Here is a 20261-nt window from a genome sequence, read left to right as displayed (position 1 = left end):
ATTTGAAGCTATTAGATCAGAAAACATGCTCTCCATAGCTCAGTTTTTGGAATCAAACGAAGAGTTTTCGTAAGGCGACAGTTAAACGAAAGGATGAATGACGTTTGTACTGTGGCTTCAGTTAAATACGACAGAGGGTCTGTGATAGTTTGGGGCTGTTCTGGTGGTTCCGCCGTTGGAGATCTCGGCTACATTCGTACCGATTCGTACATGAACAACTACTAATAATGACTGATTTATTATAGATATTAGTAATCGAATGATTTGAAAATCAATTGAATAATCCCAATGAATTGATCAGTCTAATAATTAATAATCGGATTACTAAAATCGCACATCACTATATGTAGTCTTAGGGAAAGATTAGATTTTTTAGTATATTTGTTGAATAAATTCAAAAATTGCTCATCCGATTTAAAAAAAATTTCACCTACAGGAAGTCACACCATCAGCGAGCAAGATAAGCTATATATTATTTTATAAATTTAGTGAGCCCTACGAAAATTACAATAAATTAACCCAAGTTATCAAAAATTTTACTATTGAAGTTAATATATTTATTTATATGTGTGAAGGCGGAGCAGATCGCTAGTATATTATAAATGTGAACCTATTTTATTTCACAGCGCCTTAACCGCTCAACTAATTGTTTCAAAATTGTGCATACACGTAACATTTGGAATGAAGAAGAAAATACCTAAGTTTCTTCTTATTTTAGTTAATTAAAATATTCCGGTGCCATAGACGAAGTCGCGGGCATAAACTAGTCCAAATTAAAAATAAACATAACGGTAAATAAACTTTCTATACTACTCTTTACGATTTTAACAAATTAATTGTTGTCCGCGGACGTATGGTGTCGGGTATATTAGCCCTTATTAGCGGACGCGTAAGTAGGTCATGTAATAAACCTATGAGTATCTGTGATCTTTCTACACTCAGAGAGATACTGGGTACCTACGTAAAATACTTCTATGATCTGTAACACTAAAAACCGCTTTCTATCATCAATCATGTGAATGTATTTTATAAAATGAAGAAGGATCATCTCTTTTAAGATCCTAATTGTCAACATTCATTGTCGCAGAAATTACAATATTTTCAATGAACTTCATGAAGTTCTGCATCACTTAAATGATCAAATGTAAAAATTACTAAATAATACCATAGACAATTTGGAACCGATTTTAATGATTTTTATCGTAAAGGTTTACTAAATTGAAGTCGGTTTTTTGTAAAACAAAATCGAATTCGTGACTTCTAAATTACGACGTTATATTGGTTTTTGAATAAAAGTAGTACATTGCGTGCCACACACACACACACACACACAGACACAAAGTCAGAAAATTTTTATTAACTAATATATATATATAGCACGCAATGATACCATTTCAAGTATGTACTGATTTTTTTACATGGACGATTGCAAACCGATTTCACATTTTTTTTTTGCAATCGTCAGGAATTGCTATCGTGTTCGGTCCCAATTTAATTTTGTGACGATTGTTTTTATTTATTGCAGAGTAAAATTACTTGTGATGCAAAATCTACACGTAAACACGTAATTTGTAATGTTAAAAAAGTGTAAAAGATTGATATTATGGCTTCTTAAAGGTATTCATGTTATATCCATGTAACTTTAAACTGAATCATGGTAGTAAAATTATTATAGGAGACAAAACAGTTATCCTCAGGAATGACAATGTATGAAGAGGCATCATGGGTATCACAGTGTATTGTGTAATAGACTATGGTGCTATTTATGCAACGTAAGCTAAGATTATATTTTTTACTTAAAGTACAATTAGCTTGTTTGCTAGTTCGATACATAAAAAATGAGTATGGTTGATATTTGATTCAGCGGTATATTAATATGTAAAAATAATAGAACATATCTTCTATTCATTAAATTTTTATTATAAAAATGTTATTAAAAATCATTCAACTTATTCTTCTTAATGCAACACTAAACATAAACTAAACATTATCATTATCCAACTTACGTACTAATTTCCTACTTAACATGGATGTTGAAATACTGGCAGTGGAAAAATACATTAACTACTAGTATTTTTACTGTACATACAAAATTACAGGCCACATTACACTTGTGACAACTGTTATAATGTATCTATTACATAATATGGCTCATTCATTGTTAATAAAACTTAACATGGAAGAATAAGGTTGGCAAAATAATCGTTAACACCTTTGTTATACATCACTGTAATTTTGTAACAAAAAAATGAACTGTGAGATTTGTGAGCGAATTTACATAGAAGAGCGCGCTCATATTTGTTGGGTACTATTATTGTGTTAATTACAGTACCTACACATAAATGCATTGAGCACATATTCATGACAATTGTTGTTTATGAGAGGTCCCTACTGATTCAATTTAGCTTAATTTATTAGAATTATCTAGTAAAGTAAAAAGGTGATTTCATTATATATGTATTTACAAAATTGCACTGTTCTACTTTAAAAAATAGTATACAAAAGCACCTAATTTATTCTTACAGTATTTTTTAGTATCGTAAAAGTATATTTAAATTTCGATCCCTCACTGGCAATTTATTCCAACATACCACGATCGCAAGATACATATCCTAAATACAAATATTCAAATAAGTTATTTGTATGCCAAACCACTACTTTTTAATAATTTTACTATAATAGGGCACAGTGATTTGTGCTGGTAGGTACCAATGTGGCTATATTAGTACTAAAATAGAAAAAATCATTTATAGCGAATGTTACACTATTCCACATTTTCAGTTAAAGTCTAACTTTTCCTAAAATGTAAGATGACAATACATTTAATAAATTGGTATAAATTATGTCATTAGGCGTATTTTTAATATTCATTATCTCTCTATAGTAATATAAATAGCCATTAAGCAAAATTTATTTTTAAATGTTAATGTATTTTTATTGCGCATCTAGACAATATATTGTTATATTACTAGGTATTATTTACTTTATATACCTACCTAATTTTATACTTACTACAATATTAGCAATTACACATTTATTTGAGAATCACTCTTATTTCAATTTATAGTAATTTTATATCACAGTTTCTTCTAATTGTTTACTTCTAAAGCATTAAGACTTTAGCATTGAAATGCCTTAATGGTGAATACATTCGCTAGAAATGGAAACTATTCTTACTGGAGCCAAATAATTCAAAATTTGACTATTATGACCACATACCCTATTTTTGAACCATAGTTAAGTTTTAGTCAGTGTTAATTATTTTTCACTAAATTAAATACGTTTCCATTGGTCAACACAGTGTCACGGAACTCACAGGACTGACATAAAAAATGGAATGTTAACGTATATTCATGAAACAACTGTTTTCATGCAAACACTATTTTTATTTGTGACAGCACTCATGATTATATTAATTTTGATGTATTTTACAATATTCTTTACATATAAATGCTAATTATGAACTGAAATATCATTATTTAAATTCAAGAGATCTACCAACACAACCAATTACAACATTCATTCTAAATTCGCTCACACTTTATATGACTAAGTAGATGTTTTTTTTTTTACAATATTGTTAATCATGTTCTATCAAATAAAACATATAAATACATTTATTTATATATTTTACATAAGAAAACATATACAAATTTGAAATATAAAATAAATGTTTGTCCATAAATCATTTTATGTATAGGTGCCATTATAAGAGTTAAGTGGGTTTAATATTCAGACTCGAAATGTTAACAATCCACGATATACGAGCGCGGAGTAGTCTTTTACCAGATATTTCAGTTTTTAACTCGCAACAAAGTATTTCGTATTTCGCAATTTATTCAGGATTCGTCTGCAAATATAAACTACGATGAGCGATGAAATTATACATACATATATATATATATATATATATATATATATATATACACATATAATTCCACATATACGCATATAGGTGTTATAACTTAACTCTTGTGGTGGCAGCTATATATTATATAAGCAGATTTTAACTTTATTGTAAAACATGTTCCATCAGTTACAACATAGTTATCTCCATAATAAAATGTTTTAAGTGAAAGAACATGTATCTGAACTAATGGTAATGTATGAAGGTATCTACATAATTGAAGAGAATATTTCTTTATACATGTCTCGGATACCAGATAATCAACATATTTTATTTAATACTCAGTTTTAATTAGTCATATCATTTAAATTTTGAACTAACATAATTTATTAATATACTTACGGCTGATTTTGTAAAAACATACCGAGAAATTAAGTAATGTATATATAGGTTTCTATATATCATTAGTTACACTATAAAATATATAGGAACATAATCTAAACCAGTTTACTAAACTAATGTTGCACTTTTTTCTTTTATTTTAACAATAGTTTTACTGATTGTTGTTTTACAATATATGTATATCTATTGCAGTTTAGGAATTTCGTGTAGTGAGGTCGTGATTTGTAGTCTGTTTGTAGGACTTTAGGATATAATATGGTCCTATATATTTGATAGCTTATATGCTCCACTTCTACGAATTCCATATTAAATATAAATTAAAGTTGCTAATTGCCGACAATCAACTTTATATTGTTCAGGTATTTACCAAATTAAATGTAATAATCAATTCACACATACAATCGTCACTGACGAGTTTACATATAAAAACCGCGATTCAATATGATTCGTCAAATCAAACATTGACCTCAGCTCAACTGACCTTGTCGGGTCAAAGCTACATAAAGAGGAATGGACGTTCATATTAATAAGAACCGAATCGTGAAAAGAAGTGGCGATTCGTCCTGATTAATATTATTATTTTTCACGTTTCACGAGCATATGAATAACATCATAATAGTTTACAGTCCAAAAATAATAATTAATCATTCGTTATAAATAGCTATTTAATAGGAATCACGGTTCCTCAATGTGTGAACGAAGCTTAAATAATAACAAGTATTTTCTTTTTTTTTTATTCTTGGCACAGTTAGTAAAGAATTTTGATATCTTTTTATCGAAGTTAAAATGAATAAAATAAAAAAAAAAAGTTTAAATTCATTAGATATTATTGCATATTCGACGACCAACGAAAATATTTTACTGAACTAGATGTTATTTTGGGGAAGTCTATATCACTGATTGCAATTGTTTAATTTCGCTACTATTTAATATACGTTTAATATGCGTGCAACTGCCAACACTCGAAGATTGATTATTTATAGATTATTATTACCAGAAGTTCTAAAACTATCCATAAAAATCAAAGAAAAGGTAATTAAGAGAGCCCAAAAATGACAGTTGACACAGATTTGTAATAGAAGACAGTGTTCCGACCCCAAATAAACGGGAATAGACAAGGCGTTAATAATGATGGATTTCGTTTGTTTTATCTTTTAAACAACTTCCAAAAACGGAAGTAGGCACTTTTTGTAGAGCAATATATACTTGTAAATGACTGAATTCGATAAAAAGACATGATAACATTGTTTATTATTTGCGTTTAGTATATAAAAAAAAAAAAAATAGATTATATGTATATATAATTGCATTTGGAATTTTATGGTATTGTGTCAATACGCCTTTAGCAGTCCTTACAGGAAAAGTAATAATTTCACATATATTATATTATATAACTTATCACGTAGCTATGTTCAAAGTCAAATAAACAAATATTACATTACAGACACACACTTCTAAATCTACGCGATTTATTTCAAAAAAAAAAAAAAAAAAACAAAAAATCCTACTTAATATTTACTGAAGTTCATTATTATAAATACAAATGTATACATAAAATAATTTTGAATTGTATGAAAATATAACAAATACATGTATAAATATTTACATATAAGCGGTGGGATCTTTACTTAATATACCCGCTAGTGTTCGCTCGGGCATGGATATTGAATTATTATCTAATAAGAATTATTTATCATATTAATAAGTTTTCGATGATTAATTAAGTAGATGAACGCCGAAGTTATACTGGCAGCAAAATAGATTTTTGTACTGTTTGTGTGTATTATGATTGAATAGAATATATCTAAAACATGAAAAGGAAAAAATAACGGATGTACAATTAAACCCTAATATATCTACAATGTCTAAAAGATTCTTTATATTCGGATTTCGAATTTCTTCACATAAAAAATAAAGACTACTTTACAGTGAAGATATGTAACAAGTGTGTCAAGCTTGTATCATATGTATGTAAATACACTTATCTGGTACAGACTATCACGTTTGCACTCAACAAACTCATAACTTTACACAATTCACAGCTAATTACTAGTAATCGCGTTATTCGTCTCTAATCTAATAGTAATGGAACAATAATTGGAGATACTACATGTCATACTACCATTGACCCCATATCATTACAATCACATTTTTATGAATTACATTTTTTAATATTTACCAATTTTAATTATATCAATGCGATTCTATTGACAAGGGGCGTTTTTCGTCTGCTCGTGTGCGTTTGTGTGGAAACAGGCTGGTAAACCAAATTTGTTTTCGCTCGTTTGGCTGAATGCACTGTAATAAAAAAGGAAATTTTCTATAATAGGTTCGTTTACTTCACTCGTAACGGAAACTTAAAATAAAAAAAATATGAAGTTATTGTCGATTTGTATTAAAATATCTTCCAGTTATTGATTACGATAAAGGAATGAAAAAAAACCGTGATTATCTGGAAACTATAAAATTTTATTATCTCGTTTTCCATCTATGTTGACGATCTATTTATAATAACTTAATTTGGTCTCATTGATCATTAAGTTCAGAAGGATATATATGAAGGGATGAACTACAGTATGTATTTGCCAATTTCAGACTAAGAACGTTCGTAACAAAGTATGGCAACATCGCAATTAACTGTCAATTTTCAAAAATAATTATACATTTTTAAATATTTCTTATGAGTCATTTAAATAGTACTCTGCTAGTGAACTATAAAGTTGATTATGCTACAATACTCTTTTTTTATTTATTAAGCTGTCACTAAAAACTGTCACTATGGGTGCGGTTTTCCCAGTTGTCTTGATGGTCTAACATTAAATCAGTAGGTCTACTCTTTAATATCGATATTAATCCAATCTAGTATAAATTACAATTTCGTACTGCACTTATGATATAACAATTACGAATTAAGTTAAAATTGGAATCGATTTGCAATAGTTTGCATTGGCAAGTTGCACTAATATGCATCTATCAGAACAATATGGAACCATTATGTTGAGAGTATTGCAATTCGAGAATGTAAAACGTTTCAATTCCAATGTAAAATAAAGGTAAAATTCAGTATATTAAATGGTTAATAATTAAAACTTACTTGTATAGTCTTCCGTTAAAGACAAATCCAATTTTACGGGTTTTGTAAGGTCAATATCAATTTCTTCATACGGTTGATCCAATACCTGTAACCAAACAAACCGTTAGTGTATTCACATTTTAAGTAGTGGGATACGTTAATTTGTTTGATAAAAAAGTCACGTATACATAGTAATAGGTATATGTATGCAGGCACTTAGATATATTTCAGTTTGCACTCGAAAGTTCTGCGCACGTGCTTGACGGGCTATAGCTAGATATTAAATTACATTTTTAATATATATTCATATAATAATACTGTAATAAGATGATGTTTGCGTATAGGAAATATTTAAAAAATATATATATGACGTATTAATTAATAAGAGCTTTAAAAAAGAAATTCTTTCTTTGAATTTCTCTCTCTATACGTTTGAAATATGCATACAAAAACTACTGCATGAAATTACATGCAGTTTACACAGTTGTCTTTTTGAAGATAAAAATCTGGTGTTTTACCTTGACATGCTACTTAGAAGTGGTTACATACTTCCAAAATCCACACGTACAAAGTTAGATAAAAGTTTAACAACACTTAACAATAACATATTACAATTATAGGTAATATTTACCTCTACATCGCTAACTTCTTCACCAGATTCCACGTCAGTTATATAAGATGTGAGCGAAGACGGTCCCGTTGCTAGTAACCTATAAGTGCCGCCGACCATGCCTGTGCCTTCTACAACTTCCTCCACTTCTAATTCTTGGTCTGACATCTCCTAAAACAATTAGGAAAAGGATTTTGTCAATTTTTCTATTAGAAAAAGCTGGGAAGACTTTATTAATACCGATCTAAGGGGTTTGTTTGTTAAAATATCACGAACAAAATGTGATGCATAGACTTAGTATAACATACATGTGATCATATAATGTACATTTATTTATTTATTTAACTCTTTATTGCACTAGAAACATAAAAATAAACAATGACATTGAATTGTTTATAACAATTCAAATAAAATATAGTAGCATAAAGTAGGTTTAAAATATATACAGTTTAAAATATATACATAAAGGTACAAAAGGCGGTCTTATCACTAGGGCAATCTCTTACAACCTTTGGTTAAAAGAGAACTGATAGAATACATACATAGATACATATATTTGATCTCATTAAGATATTTCTCAGCGATAAAATGTATAAGCTATTGTAAAAGAATAAAGAAATATTGAAACTGCACTAATTTTAATATATATAAAATTTTCGTGTCACGATGTTTGTTCACAAGTATCTCCGAAAACTTTCAACCAATTTAAATGAAATTTTGTAAATGTGTAGTAATTTGTTCGAATTTGGGAAATAATATAGTCCCCGGTAAAATGGACCCGGTAGATAGTGGTAAACGGTAAATCATTGTTTGCTAGGTCAGCTAATAATAGTTTCATTAAATAAGGTCGCTATATTAGGCAGTCTAATATGATTTGATTATTTCTTACTTAATAAAGGGATTATACCTGTTCAATAATAGCCTCTTCTTCCTCTACTTCCTCTTTAATTTCTGGGTCTAATTCTATATCTACATCTAGTTCGGCGTCTGCATCTCCGTCCGCGTCGTCATCAGCATCCATGTCGCCACCTATACCGCTGTACTTCATTTCTCCTCTTTCCAATGCTTCTAAGCTTTCTGTAATTTATAATTGGATGCCATTTTTTACACAGTTTTCTCATATAAAATGAATAATAAAAATGCAGTCTCCAAAACACTGTGGGATGGGTTGGTTTGAAGAAGTCTCTAATGTGTATAATATGTAATCAATTGAAGAATGAGAACCCAGTATATTTAAGTTCTCACAATCAGTTTGAAAAACGTGCTTCATAAAATTGTAAGGATATTTATTACACTACCGCTCAAAAATATTTGGTCACCTAGTAAAATACATTTGGTAAGTCTGATTCGAGTGAAACTACTTCATAATAATTTTACCATGCTTATCAGCCATTTTTAGACATAATATAAATATAATTTTCAGATTTTGGATTTATTTGCGTGTCCACCTTTATTTTTAACGATAGACTCACAAAAACATTTCAATAACTAAATTAAAACAAATTTGCGTCTTCAAAGATTAACTTACAAGAAATCCTGACAATAACACTATTATGGTTTTATGACCAGGAGTCCGCAAATAACAATAAGCTGTTTACGACTGTACTGTAGATAAATATTTTGCAGTGTTATACAAACAATGAAACCTAATAAATGATCTCTTCAAAATTTATTGTTTGTAACTTAAACAAATTGCAGGTGGCCAAATACTTTTAAGCGGTAGTGTATTTTCACATCTTTTGCCGTATCTGTGCTTTTAATATTTGTATAATTATTTTACTTTGTACTTTCAAAAAAATGTCTTGATATCTATTTGCTTTATGTAATGTTGTTAATAAAAAGGCATTCAACACAGTTTACTGAATAAGCCAAGTATATAAAAATACAAATTATATAATTTAAAACGTAATTTTTCTAGTAAAATGGATATTTTTATATGCATACCTGGATAAACCATAGCCTTTTTTATAGCCTGTGGATCTTTTCGTGACCACTTTTGAACTTCTTCGTCCATTTTCCCTACTTTTGATGGATTCATAGCCCATAGACACCCTGAAAAAAAAAAGATAATACAATACAATAATAATAAGTAAATACTGGAATTTTTAAATGTAATAAAATAATACTTTATGATTTTTAATAAACTTACCTTTCCTTTGGCTTCCATTTGTAGATGGTTTTTCAATTTTTTCAAAACATTTATTTAAACTAAGATTATGTCGTACTGAGTTTTTCCATCCATTTGGAGCAGTTTTAAAATAAGGGAAGTGTTGACTGAAATAAATAAATTATCATTAAAATCGAGACACAAATAATAAAATAAATAAAAGTATTCCCTTAAGCGATAGCCACAGGGATTTGTCGACAGTTACGGTTGTGGTGATTGAAAACACAGGAAATCCAACATATCGGCGAGCTTATTTGAATCAAATGATGCAGGCAGCAAGCGTAGATACGCTGCCTTTCCAATAAATTATTTTGCTAATAATTCTTCATTACTAGAAAGGTAGTCAAAATTTTTATTGATACACGAAGATAAAAAATGTTTACACTTACCACATAAAATTATAAATCTCTGAAACAGGAAGACTTCCTGTTCTTGAGTTCTTTAAAGCCATCGCTATTAGACATGAATACGAATATGCTGGTTTGGGAAATTCGCTGACTGTACCTTTATTACTAGTATTTACATATTTAGCTTGGTTAGTATCTACAGTAAAAGCTCCACTAACTGAAGTTTTGAATATTTGCCTATTATTATTTAACGATGAATTATCGATCAATATTGTTGCCTGGTTTTTGTTACCATTACTTAAAATTGTTCTAGATTGCTTAGCGTCCAATATGTGTATATTGCCCGAAATAATTGTTTTAGTGGTAGTGCCAATCTGTTGCGTTATTTTTTGGCTTGTATTTAATATAGAACAGCTTTTATTGTTTACTTTAAGGATTTCTGGTTGCGTTGTTTTTATTCTCACTGTCGGTGTGTTATTGTTAACTTTAGACTTATCCAAGTCTTTTATTAAATCTTTAACGACATTCTTTTCTTGTTTTCGTACGTAAATGACCATTTGTGTGGCTTCTTCTAATTTTTTTGGCGCGGACTCTTCGGTTTCTTTGGGTTTTGAAACTTTGATCGCATTGGGTGAAAATGTTAGATGACTCTTCTCTTCTTTAGGACTTGGTAGTGATGGGCTACTATCTAAATCTGTGTTTGTCGCTGCTGAAGTTAGCAGTAAGTTTGAGGCCTCCTCTTTAACAATATTTTTTACTGGTGTTTCAGCAAATGTTGATGGCATGACGGAATTAGGGTTGACCATAACGGCATTTGCTTCTGATCCATATAAATCTAGATTATGTACAAAACTAGAAGTGTGATTTAGCCACGATGTTGAAGTCTCTGTATCCATATCTAATAATGGTGGCAAATCAGTAAAATTAAGACCTAAGGAGTCCTGAAAGAGATTAAAAGGTAGTTAGTAATTTACGACAAGACATTAAGAACTAGTAAAGTAGGTGAGTAATATACTAACTGAAAAATCTGTGATACTACTGAGGTCTGTTGCTATTTCATTTTTGATATCCATGTCCAGCATGTCCTGGAGTGAGTCGGTAATATACAAATCCATGTCTGAGCACACCTAGAAAAGAAAAAAGTTCTCACTAATTATAAAGTTAATCATCATGAATATACATCAATCATCAATATACACATTTTAGGTTCTTTTTTTTTTTTCCATTTCGTTTTCAGTTCGCATGACTGGGATACTTTGATTAGCTCGAAGAAAACTAGTCTGTGTTTTTCATACCAAATATTATATGTGTACGAAATTTCATAACAATTACGAAATTTGTTGCAATAATCGATAATACTTTCAGTTCCAAATTGTGTATTTTTCTCATTACCATGATGTAACTTAATGTATATAAATTAAATTATTATTTATATTTGCTGATGTATGGCAGACACATTTTGTTATAATAAAATGCGCCAATGTAATGTTAGGTAAAAGATGACTAAACAATTTATTAAACATGTTAAAAAATTGTATGAAAGAGCGTTAAGTAAGTTTGTAAATAGAAATTTACAAACCATAATGGATTAAAAATAACGTTCAATTTCAAATGTAATCTAATAACGTAGTTCATGCAGTTTCGCGCCAATTCGATAACATACAAATTGCAGGCAAGCAGACGGAACGGGACAGTGGGGCAGTACATTGAAACAACTCCGTACGGAAACCTGTTTTTGCTTTGTGGTATGCGCTACCCTAGCAGCGCAAGAGTATACTGCACGTAGGCAAGTCACCTTGTGTTCGATGAAATATAAAATTGAATCGAACCAAATATTTCTACTTCCTAGTACTTGTTTTTTAAATAATTATTGATTTTAGCTAAAGTTATAGGAACGTATTATACATTTTATGAATGGGTAATAACATTAATTATTGTATACAGTACATTCAATCGTATTTTGAATTACCTATCAAGAGAAATTTATGTCTTTATGGGAGTAATTTATTCTATTTATGTTACTTTCAGCGCTTCTTCAGTATAATGTAAGGACCTATACCAAGCTGTAATTCTTTGTCTGTTGGATAGGGTCCGCGCCCGGAGTTGAACGTTTATAGTGACGTGTATAAAAAGTGTACCAATGAACGGAACCAGTCCAAGGCTTCAAAGATTCGGGACGATATTTTTTGTGGATGCTTTTACTCGACGCAACTATAAATAAACTCGTTCTATACCATATGCCATAAGCCCATTAAGTAATACGTTTATAAATGAAAACAAGGTTTACTTTGATGTTTCGATTAGATACGATGAATAGAAATTGTTATTATTTATACTATAGATTTCAGCATATGGAAATAGATTCTAAAACAGGCAAAATAGTTACCTATGGTGCTAGCTATATACACATCTAGAATATTTTTTAAGTCTATCCATTGGTGCTGAAACTGAGATCATTTAGTATTAGTATCATCTACTTGCGAAACTGAACATATTTATCAAAGAAACAGAAGTTAATTTTTTTTGGTTTTCGATTAAAAAACATTAATTTTTGAGAAAAATGTTTAGTGAAATTGGATATTTATATAGAATAGGATAGATTTTTTTTTTTAATGATAAAGATTTAGATTTCATCCTGGGTAAATAAATAAGTCATTACTGTTATATTAATTAAAAGATAGATAATTAATGTACTCACTGGTAATGAGTTCATTGACGCAACAATCCTAGTAAACAATTGAATAAAATAATATATATAAAAATAGCAATGAATGAATATAATATAAATAGAAATGAATTTAAATTTCCCGCCAATATCTCTAGGGGATATTTTAAGGGCGAAAGAGAGAGTATTGGTTGGGGTGGCAGAAAGAGATAGTTATATAAGATCGAAAGAGGGTGAATCGACCCTAATGACACGGCTGCCGCTACACCGCGCCCTTTAAAATAGGCGAACTGACTAGGCTTTCACACGGAATTATAAAACTTATGCAAAATGCAGTTTTTTTTATTTATCTAATAATAATAAGCATTTTATTGCTTTTACTATAAAGGATTAGGGCAGAAGCAGTTGAAGCGATATCTTTTTGTTCACTCTACAACTAAAAAACTTTTGAAGAAACAGTTAAATAGGTTTTCATAAAATGACAATAAATTATTTAAACAGAACTTTCGTGAGTTGTAAGAGAGTATGAAAGTACTTTCAAGTTATTTGAAAATAGTGAATGCTCTCAATTAGAATTTTTTATTGTATTACACGATATATTTATCAAATCTAAATCGTTTTTGACGAATAGTCTCATACTAAATTAGTAATAATTGAAGTCTGAAACGTTTCATATGAAAGCAGGATTTAACTTTGCAAAAAAAAAAAAAAAAATACGGCAACTTCGTGGTCACCAAATTAATTTGGGATATTAATATTATTTGTATATGCTGACACACGTACACTCCACAGCCTACAAGATGAAAAATCTTGCGTGAATAATGTAAAAAAAAAAAAATAGGCGTATTATGAAACTATTCAATTTGGAAATGAACTCGCTTGTTGGTTTTATATGATTTTTGATCTTATTTACTATTTTCTTTTCTAGAAACCGAATTTATACAGAATGGATTTACGTGAAGTATTCTTTATTTATAGTCAAGAAATTACTAGAGTAGCTAATTTCGGATATGTACTTACGTCTTAAAAATAAAAGAAATCCGGTCTGTGTTTATTAGTAAAGGCAGGGACGGTACATAATTTGGATTGGATTTCGTTATCATAAGTAGGTATTTACAAATGTTGTCATTCATGTACGAAGTTATTGAACAGGTAAAAAAATATTATTCATCCGTCTCGTAGACGTTGCGTCGTAGGTAATATAGAGAGGGCCATGAACTCTGTTTTCATCATTTAGAGTTCATTTTGTTCACGTGCAATATGAATAGTACAATCTATTGAATATAACTATCTAATTATTTTTATCATGTTTATTCGTTTTAAACCTGTAAAATTAGGTTGTTTATAATAGGTACTTTGAATGTATTTATGAAACCTAAGCAGGCAAAATGTAAGTTTTCGTATGCAAGTGACCTACGGAAACAAAATTGTGGAACTTAAATTTTTTTGAATGTTTCAATTATGCATTTTCAGCATTATCATTTTAAGGCCCACTGAGGGGCTGTAGGGGCACCGCGAGGGGCCCGACGTCGTGTCCTCGAACCTGACCGCGCGCGTTCGCCTTGAACTCGGTCGGTCGGTTCTCGCGCCGCCGACGGTCGTCGTATGCGCGGCCGCGAAAAATCGACGACTCGGAAAAATGGTAGAGAATACTTGCAATAGTAGTACATTAATTTACCGTATGCTTGCGCAATATAAAGATTTTACACCTACTTCGGTGTATGAATATGTATTTATTGAAATCTATTAAATGTATAAAAACAAGTAGGTACATTTTCTTCTGCATATAAAAAAAAAAACACGATTGCCTTGCCAATAAACGATTTAAAAAAAATGTAGCCAAAGTTCTAACGATATATAGTTAAACATCCAAATCTGGTTAGGTATTTAGAAGTTATGGTGGAATAAAGAAATCAGATACATAACATGAACCTTAAAAGTATTACACTCTTTTTTTATTTGCGTAATAGTTTAATATAGAAATGTCAAAAAAATAATTTTATTCGGTAGGTTAGGTTTGCATTAGTAATTAATGTGACATATGCATAAGTGTCATGTGATTGCTATATAAGGCTACCTCTTCTTTTTCCATGGCTTTAAGAGCTAGTAAGAGGGGACTAAGGAAACTATTAATTATCCATAGTCGTATCTTACGCTGCAGCCTATCTCTCGAGCATTTAGTCAAGGTATGGGTAGCAGCGTCCCTCTAAAAGCATAACCAAAACTTAAACTGTGGTTGACACCTGTCTATACGTATATGCCAAATATCGTGACTATTTAGGAACACGATTAGATATTTTTTTAAAATAATAACTCGCCTCAAGCTGATAATATAGCTATAGATGAAAGAATTTTTAAAATAGGTCGAGTAGTTTTTGAGTTTATCCATTACAAACGAACAAACAAGCAATAAAAATTCATTAGGTAGTTGCCTGCACTGCCTAATGGATAATCCGGCTCTGATGGTATGTGATTTTACAGGCTATTTACGTTTTCATAAACAATTACAGTTGGCTAATTCATACCATAAATGCCTGCAACAATAGATATATCTGACATTGAATTTTATAAGTACTTACTTATAATAAACTGAAAGAAAAGTTGTTAGGTACTTTATTTGGCGGGAAAATTATGTGAGGAGTTTTCCAACTGCGCGCGCAATATTGAAGTGAAGGTACCTTAGAGGGGTTCCGTATTGATTACGTGCGCGTCTAACTCCCCTCGTCCCTCTACGTCACTGTTTTAAATGTAGGTAGGGGAAACTGAAATATTTTGGTAGAGTTTTGTCGTGTCCAGATAGGTATTCATTCCGATTGCGATGTCTAGACCGGAAAATAGTACTGAATTTGTAATAGTTTCTTACATTTTAAAAACATAACATTTTACAATTTTTAAAATGTAAGTAGTAAATAGTTTCTTTCCTTCATATGAAATGTATGTTTGTTGTATGTCTATGATACTATTACATATCTGTTAACTTAGAATTGGAGAATTTCAGTCGTTGATAAACTATTTTTGGTGACTACAATTATGACCATATTAGATGGTATTAGTATCGGAACAACATTTACATAGTATAGGTGCATAATATGCTAATTTTTGTACCATTTGCGGTTTGCTTTTACCGCGAATTTTTAATTCGTATTTACATTCTCCCTTTTTCGGTACGCAGAAAATTGTTGACAGAAAATCTTTAAGTTTTTTCATCTTCTTTTATAACTGTTTTTTTTTTGGATTAATATTGACATTTTGAATGATGTGAAATAATTGTCAAACATTTGAACTAGCTATCACCTTCCATTTAATTAAACAGGTATATTATTAATAATTTATGATAACAATTCGTCACCAAAAATTTGTAATATACAGAGGCAACTAAGGGAATTTAATAGTTGAGGGATGGACAGCAGCATTCCTCTTAAAACATCATTCAACCCGCCTGTCAAGCGTGGCAACTACTGGCAAAACCCCCCTTAATGGGGGAGGCCTATGCTCAGCAATGGACAATTGATGGCTGATATGGTATACATCACATAATATTGATACAGATTTTTAGATAAATTAAACGGCATTCCAATAGGGATGGGTGCTTCTATAATTTATTGTAGAACGGCACAGTATAATTAGATTTTTCCATCATGATATAATAGAACCACGAGTGTTGCAAAGGAAAGAAATATATGGCCACCAATGTGGTCCAAATAATTTTGCTTACCCACACTTTATTATTCTATTCAATCGCGATAAAATTTAACCATGCTGTGGTTATGTAACTTATAAGTGTTTAATGCTGTGAAGAACCTAAAAACAATGGTTGCCTGTTTTTAGTTACCGCAATCTAGGGTTTCCAGGTGTAAACAAGTATACGTGCTTCGATCTTTTGGAAAACACTAAATTGGAAGTTTATTTTGTTCTATAAGTAATTAGCACACAATTAGAAAAACAGTGTCAAATCATAAACCAATACACCTGGCTCTACTCAATTTCTCGGTTCTCTTATTTTACCATGACAGACGTTAGGCTTTGAAACAGTGACTTATAGTTCAGTTTTCTACAGTTTAAAAGTTGCTCTACTTTCTAATAAAACAGGAAAGAGATTTAATGGATGATAATGAAATAGTCACCCCGCCTGCGCTAACGGGATACGCTGGCGGAGCACCAGTGAAGAGTGATAGATGAGAAAGAAAACAGGCCAGTTAGCCCATCATGATGAATTCATCAGGAATTAACTATGATAGTTTCCAGGGAGAACCGCGAGGTCGACCTGGTTGGGTATATTGCTAGTATTGAGACTAATAGTCCGCATAACTAATAATCCCTTCCCCCCGGGGAAAGAGATTTTACTAGTGCATTTAACAGATCGACCTCCACGTGGCACCTTGGGACACCATCGTGGTTTCTAGGGAATTCGTCACGATGGGTTTACTGAATTGATTTCATTCCCATTTATAAATTAACTATCGCCAATGGAAAACTATATGGCAGGCAGAGTTACAATCAAATGTTCGCTGATTAAAAAAAGATCATTAGGAACGTAGTGATAACCTATCGATTTGGAAACTATGGTGGTTAATACCTACTGAATTTGTCACGATAGACCAACTGACTTGATACTTTATATCTCGTCGTTTATCCGTGTGTATGTGTAGTGTACACGACTTAGGTAGTTTTATTTAAATTATAATAATTACAATTTATAAAGGTATTCTCGTATATGAATATTAAAGTGAAGGAAAAATAAAACAATGTTTCCAACTAGAACATTTTTAAAGAATTTATCAAAAACCTTCCCAAAACAAAGTTACGCAGTTCAGTTTTTAACTACAATTATGGTCCAAAATAAGAAATTACGTATTGTAATATTAGTAAGTTTTCGTATGAGAAATGCAATAACGCAATTTTATTTTATATTATATTTATGTACGAAACCATCGGCGTGTGAGTTTAACTCATACCTGACCGGTTTTTTTTTTATTTTGGCAAAATTTGTAAACAATCTTAACCTTTTTTATTTTTAAAATTAGAAAAAAAAAATGAATAGTATACAGATTTTTTCAACTGTACTTACATAAAACTGTATTTCCATACAAAATATGTATTCCATAATAAATCAGGAGAATGTCTATTAATTGTAGTAGGTATGTGTAAAAAAAAAGGTAGACTATACAATATTATTGTTAACATATGGAATGGAGTAGTCGCGACTTAATAGTGCACTACCTGTGGAAGTACACTACACACACAATGGAATTATTTTATCCCTACAGATACACACAAACAAACGGTGCATTCATTGTTCAACGTCTTGAAGTTCTCGCTAGAAACGGGCCGTGGGAATTTTAGTTTGATGTTCGATAATATTATTAGGTATATACCTACCTAGGTAGATTCAAATAAGAAAATAATTCTGTAGGCGCAAATGTTAGTCCTATATATTTTGAGACTTCAGGCATTGTACCTAAGTATGTTTTTTAAGAAGGCGTTTAGTAAACAATTTAGGCGTATTTTTTAGTGTATAAACAAATGTACAGTTGGAATAAAAATATTTTGGAAAAAATAATTTTATATACCTATATTATTGTCGAATATTTTTTATTTTAGTTTTAAATAATCAATTTATAAAATATTCTTGCTCCAAAATTGTTCTTAAATAGCTACATAGATGACCTAACTATACCAAGGTTGATCCTGTGATAAGCTATATTCTATCTATTTATGAATGTATAGATATATTTAAAACAATAATCTAGTTACCTACTTAGGTATTTACTAAACTGATTACCGGCGAATGTAATAAAACATTGGTTCTAGTCAAAAAAAGATACCGACCTAGGTACAGTATTATAAGATAGCATGAAGATACATCTCTATCTACACATAGATACCTATGTACATACGAAGTAATTTGTTGCACTGCTGTGAATTTACAATCACATTACAACCGCTTGAAGTTCATTGACGGGGAATTGGCGCCATTTTACATTGTTGGTTGGTAGAAACAAGTACGTAGTTATAAGTTACAATTATCAGTTGAAAAATTATTTATGAAACCAATCTTTCTATATAAATATAAATTAATATGCTCTAAAAATCTGAATACCTATATATAGCAATAATAAATTATATGTACCTAAAGAATCTGGAGTATAAAAAATATTACGTCTTCTTGTAGCCCTACCTATTCAGAATGAGAGAGACAAGGACAGAAAATGTAGAATGAGATGAATGTCCGTTATATCGACTGATAATATTTGCCGCGTGTTATTATTATGAGTTTCTCTACATAAATAATATGTGAATTAATTCTATTTAAAAAAAAAATAACACGGTAATAAACCTAAAGTAAAAATATTATCAATGGCTCTTGTGTATAAGATGCATGAATACATTCCCATTGCATAGCAATTTCCCGCCACTTCTAAAAATGATAATATGTGTTATTTACTAAATATAGATGATGAATCATAACCACAACAATTTGTAGATTAGATATATAAGAGAAAACTCGAATAAATAGTGATTATTGACGTTAAAAAGAGCGGGACACGTTCGTCAGTGGACTTTCCCACCGAACAAACCTTGTTTTCATAACATAGACAAAAAAAAAACTACTTGTGGCTTTGAAATATTACTTACCGAATATTTATTCATATAAATATCCTTATGCTCAACAGAATAATTCTGAATTTCACACATTTAAGGTTTTTAACGTCATTAGATTGACAGATATAATACCACTCACTCCATAAAAACCACAATCTGTTTTACTATTATGTGAAAAGGTACACAAAGAATGGTCTGTTTCACTATTGGAGGATTCTACCCACGTGATCAGTACTATTTAGCTCCTATTGGTCGGATTCCTAATACGGATAGACGTCACATGGTCAATTGTATTAATGATAATTTTAGGAAACGAAAATAAACGTTGATTAAGAAAATTACTAATTTATAAATGTTAATCATAATTAATACTTAAAAGGTATATTTATATATCGTAATACAAATACTCACGTGAACACATTGTTTTAGGTAGCTCGTTCTAGTTATGAACAACATGGCGGTTTGTTTACACCGGCATGATAAGGCGGGAAGTGTTTTTGGCGAGTATGTACTATTAGAATTAAATATAAATGTTTAATAATAAAGA

The 20261-nt window shown here is 30.3% G+C and overlaps 1 protein-coding gene across 2 annotated transcripts; it reads right to left on the bottom strand.

Annotated features, from left to right (window-relative positions):
• Nucleotides 1-1899: 1899 nt before the first annotated feature.
• On the bottom strand, nt 1900-20246 carry LOC113511645 (uncharacterized). Of its 2 annotated transcripts, none has more exons than XM_031913704.2 (9): nt 20126-20246; nt 11466-11573; nt 10489-11387; nt 10082-10206; nt 9877-9984; nt 8840-9009; nt 7954-8103; nt 7344-7428; nt 1900-6547 (listed from the first exon to the last, which is right to left on the bottom strand). In XM_031913704.2, exons 1-9 carry the CDS (start codon nt 20168-20170, stop codon nt 6438-6440), a joined length of 1800 nt encoding a protein of 599 aa, XP_031769564.1. In that variant the 5' UTR covers nt 20171-20246; the 3' UTR covers nt 1900-6437. The 2 variants fall into 2 exon arrangements, with proteins under 2 accessions (XP_031769564.1, XP_026751124.1); XM_026895323.3 differs by lacking the exon at nt 20126-20246 and adding an exon at nt 19748-19903.
• Nucleotides 20247-20261: the final 15 nt, after the last annotated feature.

Source organism: Galleria mellonella, unplaced genomic scaffold (assembly GCF_026898425.1).
Source record: "Galleria mellonella isolate WM207_F2 unplaced genomic scaffold, CSIRO_AGI_GalMel_v1 utg213, whole genome shotgun sequence".
NCBI classification, from domain to species: domain Eukaryota; kingdom Metazoa; phylum Arthropoda; class Insecta; order Lepidoptera; family Pyralidae; genus Galleria; species Galleria mellonella.
This window is presented reverse-complemented; position numbering and strand designations above follow the sequence as displayed.